The sequence below is a fragment of the Epinephelus moara genome, chromosome 20 (genome assembly GCF_006386435.1).
Source record: "Epinephelus moara isolate mb chromosome 20, YSFRI_EMoa_1.0, whole genome shotgun sequence".
In the NCBI taxonomy this organism is placed as follows: Eukaryota; Metazoa; Chordata; class Actinopteri; order Perciformes; family Serranidae; genus Epinephelus; species Epinephelus moara.
Window position 1 is genome coordinate 7,766,193 of NC_065525.1, and position 6,000 is coordinate 7,772,192.

A 6,000-nucleotide genomic window follows, 5' to 3' on the forward strand; every position below is an offset into this window, starting at 1 on the left:
GGTTTCTTTGCTGGTATTGTGTCGAAGTATGTTCCCCTGTCAATATGTGTTTCCTGTATGAGACAGCCTTTGGCATTACTATTAGTGATGTACCTGATAGAACTTGCCTGGCGGATCTGAATCTCAGATCTCAGTAGAGGAATGTGAAAACACCTCTGCAGTGACAAACTTTGCACAGATACAAATCAGTATGGCCAAGGTCAGACATTTAGGGGACATTGACAGAGGACAAGTGGAGGGGAATTTAAGAAAGCAACAACAGCTGTGGCAAAACTTTTTTCGTAGTATCTGAAACTAAATGTGTGGAGGCCTCTTTACAATTTCCAGGCAATGCAACACTCATTTATTCATGGTTCGGAAAAATAAATTAAAGGAAAATTAATGACATGACATTTCATCCTGTAATATTTTTTTGAGGCATTTATTGGATCATCTACACTTTAATTTTTTTTTTTTTTTAAGATATTTTTTTGGGCATTTTTTGCCTTTAATGGACAGGACAGTTAAGTGTGAAAGAGGGAGAGAGAGAGGGGATGACATGCAGCAAAGAGCCACAGGCTGGACTCGAACCCGGGCCGCTGTGGCGACAGCCTTGTACATGGGGCGCCTGCTCTACCACTAAGCCACCGACGCCCCAACACTTTAATTTAACATGCTTAGTAACCAAAGACTCGACTTATTGTGCACTTTTAGTTCTTATGTCACAAGTAACTAATTAACAGAGGGGTGATAAAGAATACAGTATCATATTGTAGAGATTTGGGGATTATGGCTCAAAGTTGTCATAGGAACTGATCATTTCTAAATAAATATTGTCCACACAATCAAACTTCCACTGGTGAGTATTATCTAACGTTTTAACTTTCCAAGATGTTTGCCTAAAATATAATGACTGCGTACATTATGCCCGTAAATGACAATATACTTCTAGCACATTTAACTCAAGTGGGGTGTTAGATGAACCTATCAACACTGTCAATAAACAGACTATGATGGAGTGAGTCATCTCTAGCATAGAGACAACATAAAAACAGCTTTTACTCATGCTTCACTTTTGACTGTTTTGTCGGGAATGCTGTCATTAAGTGACAGAAAGTGCACTCAGGTAGCCATTTTGTATACAAGCAGTATGGCAGTATAAAGCCCTAGGGGAGCTGTAGCTTGTCTAGCCTTCCATGCTGCTGACCTTCAGGCCCGACAGCTCTGAGCTGCTCAAACTGCAGCGGGCAGATAAACAAGATGTCCGGACATGAGTGGAAAGGTAAGTGGATAAACTGAGGATGCAGCGAAAAATCAATCAATCAAGTGGAAGTGGTGAGGCAAGCCAAGAGTTTACAAACTCCATCGCGCTCTGGAAAAAGACAAGAAGTTACAGTGTGCGTGTGTGTGTGTGTGTGTGTGTGTGTGTGTGTGTGTGTGTGTGCATAACTGACCTGTTGATGAACTCCTCATAACAGGAATAAATGGCGGCGAGACACACTGCCACCAGGTTTGGCAGGACACGTGGGTGAGGGCACTGCCCTGTTGGCCCATGCATGCTGTAACACACATGGGTACAGGTGAGTTACTATGGTCTGTACTATCTACTATAAATATATATAAATATGTAACATACCAGCACTCATTAATATAAATCTAAACCTTTCACTGATACTTAATTACATGTCTAATTGTAACCCAGCAGGACATTAACAATTTTATAGGACCAGCTGACATGGACTTGTGCTGCTGAGCATGACACTCACCTGTGGACGAATTTCTTGACGACCTCCATCCCACCATTCAGCTCGTTGAGAGCCAGGATGTACTCCTGAGTAAAGAGACGCAGTCGAGGGCACTTTCCAAAATCCTGTCAAAGAGACGCACAAAAACAAGCACAAAGGTTAACCAAAGTGCAAAAGAGAAAAGCGAGAACTTGAGGATCACATTCAGAGACATAAAGGTTTCCCCCTCTGTTTTTGGTGCTGTATAGGGAAAGGATTGTATTTTATTTTAGAAAAATCCCGGGTAAATAATAAAAGTTCCTGCAGTGGAAAAGGGGCATATGACTTATCTAGTACTCGAAACTCAAAGTTCAGGACTTCGGACTTCATTTGGGACTTGAGTGCAAAGACTGTAGACTCACTTGTGATTTGCTAAACAAGAACTTGGTCCCACCTATTGGTCTGTTTCTCTTTCAGTATCCTCATTCATCACTTTATGATTATTTGCTTGGTAGAACAAAACACATATACATTTTACATTGTTAGCTTAGTTTTACTGTTTATATATTATTGAGCAAAAACTGACTGAGTGAAAACTGAGAGAAAAAACATTCACCTCACACAGTGACACATACACTATACAACACAAAACTAAAAAAGCTAAAACTTCAGTTAAAATTGGAGAGAAGGTGGGTGGGGGTGCTGATTACGCCAACTTGATTCAAGGAAGCAACCTGCACATAAATGACCAACAGTTTGAAATTGCCTGCAATAAACAGGCATCTGAAGAGGAATCGCGCAGAGTGGAACCAGCACTAAATGGGAACTGATTCCCAATTCTCATCAACACTTCTGAAAGTTCTGTGCAGAGCACTCTCACCATGTTATGTTTGAGGATTCTCTGGACCACAGGAGTGAACACTTCAATCACGACCATCGACCGCGGCCGCTCCCGACAGTGCTGCAACACACAGGAACGACTATCAGCAGGAAGCACTTTAAAATGCTAACAACTACTTCACTACAGAAACTATATGTTCAGTGTCGTTCCATTTACTACTGCGGCACATGATCTCACCTTACAGAAGAACTCACACAGGTCAGGTGGTGGGTGGTTGTTTTCCAGGAGAGGAGCAATGGCCTGAACACAGACACACAGATAGAAAGACAGATGAACATTTCCATAACCTCTCTCTCTTATTTATCCTAGCCTGGAGCCAGCAGTATAGATCTAGGCTGTCAGGTGTGTGAGACTTAAATATAAGCCCACAGGAGAGCTACAAACATCAGAACCTCTCTCAGCATCCAACTCCTCTGTTCTGCCCGGATACCCCCATGTGGGCATCGATGACAACAATTGAAAACACACAAATACACAAGTGTAACATATATCTATATTTGTCTTCAGTTTAAGATCAAAACAACTGGAGGCTGAACTAAAGTGTGTTAATGATTGACTTCAGCCTGACATCAAATAACATTTACTATATAGTGCCGACTTCATACTCACCACTATGATGTTCTCATGATCCTGAGTGCTGAGATTAGAGTTCTGTGGGGAAGACAAAAAGAAAAAAGTTGTAGGAAAGAAGTAAATGGATTATAGTGTGTGTGTTTGTGTGTCTGTTCCTCTCAGGAACATTAAAAATGGGAACTTGATATGAGCTTATCTTTAAACATTTAGGTTTAAGCTCAAGATCAGGATTAGTGTCATGTTTAGGTAAGAATTAGGGTTACAGACAGTTGTGTTTGACAGGGAGGTTCCTGCTTTATACTACGTGGTAATGTGTAGTGATCAGTGCCACGCCAAGAGTATCCAAACACCTTTCCTGGAATACTCCGCCTTAGAGGAAATGACACCAGCATCAGAGCAAACATGAGGTGTAATCCCTTCATCACAACGAGCGAGAGTCTGAGACGTTAGTCATACAACTAGCATGGTTCAGTCTGAAGCTAACAAAATCTGCTCTACCAGCACATAAAACTCACTAATTAACATGTTTTATCTCATTTACTTAATCGCTGCAAAATCATTTTCCATGTCAAATCTTAATAAACTACTAACTGCAGCTGATGAATAACCAGTAGTGGAGCCAGACATTGTAAACATTCAGGGCTCAGCCTACACCTTGGGGGATGCAGGAGCTTGTTTCCTCAAGGATATTTTTTCCCCATTCATGGTACCTATATGCACAATTTTTCAATCTATTTGAGATAACAGAATGCCTTAATGTCTGTATATCATTAAGGAGACACGTAACAGTTGCCAGGGAAAAAAATAATTCTGTAGAGCCTACATCCTATTTTGTAATTGTTCCGCAACTGTCTGTATCATTCTGAAACCATAACACAACAAATGTAGGGGATGACTAATTTTCACTTCCTCAGTCAAGGAAATGTACACTCCAGTACTCTGAATTGAATATTAGAACAATAGAAAAACATCCACTCAATTATATTGGATTTCTTCAGGGAATAGCATAAATCTGGGGCTTTTAAGGAAACACTTGGGATTGAAGCCACAGATGCCACCCCTCCACTTCGCCCCTGTAAATAACTGTAGTCAAGCAAAATCTAGTAGAAGTGTTAAGTAGCATGAAATTGAAATACTCAAGCAAACTACAAGTATATGAAGAACCAAAATGTTGCATAATTTGTGTATGTTTAGCCACGTACATAAATTATGTAAAACTCAGACATGAAGCAATAATTGTGCACTAATTTAAAAAGTCTTAAAATTCATCTGTTCTTACTTCTTAAAAAAATCCCCTTTTCAAAAGTGTTTTAAATCATAATGTCATTGTTTTTTTCTCTTGTTAGTGTTAAACAGTGAAGGAAATGGAAAAGAAAAAAAACTTGAATTAGGCTTCAAAGGAAAAGGTAAAGGCAAGGGGAAGGTCCACACAGGTAATATATGCATGAATATATGTGTGTGTGTGTGTGTGTGTGTGTGTGTGTGTGTGTGTGTGTGTGTGTGTGTGTGTGTGTAGCTACCTCAGCCAGCAGGGTGGAGATGATGTGCAGAGGAGCCTGGTGGATGGACTCGTCCTGTAGCGGTGAGGTAAGAGCCATGTCCACCAGCGCTCTGATCTCCTTCAGCACCACGTCCCAGCGACTGGGGTTGTTCAGGACCTTACGGTACTTGTAGATCTTTTTCTGTAGAAAAAAACCCCCACAATGGGACAACCCACAGTGATGACCAAGCAAGCATTAGGAATGTATGAGGGGCTGTTTGTTATTTATGAGAGGGGAGAGTGTGGTGTACAATGGGGGAGGCACTTAAAAACTATTTTTAAGCGTTAAGAGTTATGTTTTTTGATTTGGCTTAGGGGAGGGACATTCAACCTTGAATGGTCATATTTTGTATTTGTTTAATATACCCTCAGAACTATGAAACCTGCAAGTGGTTTTGAAGGGTGTGTTTTCTTTAAAAATCTCCAAAGTCACACCATCGATCATAGCCAGAAACAGTGAAATATGTTTTTTTAATGGTGAAAAGAGGGTCATGCGTTTCCCCCTAGTCACTCAGCAAGGCTCAGGGAAAGATATTTGTAGCTCAAGGGAGGGTCATGATATATAAAAAAATGAAGTCACACCCCAGCCACCCACCTACTCTGATAAGTAAAGTACAGTCCCTAAATATAATATTTTCTGCGGCTGCTGCCTGCATTGTTCTGTGAAACAATCACTCCAACACTTCTGATATCTTTAAGAAGTACTTTTCAAAAGTGTGACTTTTGTCCTTGTTTTGGGCCTGATTCATGTCACCATTTTTTTCAATGCTTGTCATGTTTGCATGGGAAATTTCTATTCAAAATGGTGGAGTGAAAGCTCATTAACAGGAAGTGTTTGTAAAGGATCAGAGCTGCTTAAAGTCTTTCTGTCATGATACCTGTGTATATATGGACAGTGCTTTCAGCTTTAGATTGTTGCTTGAGAAACAGTGTTGAGTGTGAAGGAAATTAAACACAGAAAAAAATGTAAACCATAGGAAGTAACTGTGAGCTCTACCTCTCTGAACTGCTTGAGGCATACTTCCTTGTATAGCTTTATTTAGCTCAGTGAGCACAGCACGACTGTAGCACTGACAGGTTTAGAGGTCTGATTCTCATAAAAGTCTGTAAAGTGGCGTGTCAGACTGTGAGAAGATTTGTAATTCAACAAAAAACAATTTTGGTGTTTCAACATTGTCATGTGCGATGAACTGCAATATGTGTGGTAATTTTTATATAGTAAAAAACAAAGGAAAAAAAAAGAAACGATAAAGCTGACATACAGAACACAAACCGTGTGTGTG

General features: G+C 40.2%; 1 protein-coding gene across 1 annotated transcript in view; it reads right to left on the reverse strand.

Moving 5' to 3' along the window:
- The window catches only part of cmip (c-Maf inducing protein), a 60,278-nt gene that overhangs the window by 21,040 nt on the left and 33,238 nt on the right, over positions 1-6,000 (reverse strand). The window contains exons 3-8 of the mRNA XM_050072411.1: positions 4,698-4,861; positions 3,214-3,255; positions 2,782-2,844; positions 2,584-2,664; positions 1,746-1,849; positions 1,434-1,538 (exon numbers count right to left, since the gene is read on the reverse strand). Coding sequence (XP_049928368.1) covers positions 1,434-1,538; positions 1,746-1,849; positions 2,584-2,664; positions 2,782-2,844; positions 3,214-3,255; positions 4,698-4,861 — 559 coding nt within the window. The remainder of the gene's footprint in view (positions 1-1,433; positions 1,539-1,745; positions 1,850-2,583; positions 2,665-2,781; positions 2,845-3,213; positions 3,256-4,697; positions 4,862-6,000) is intronic.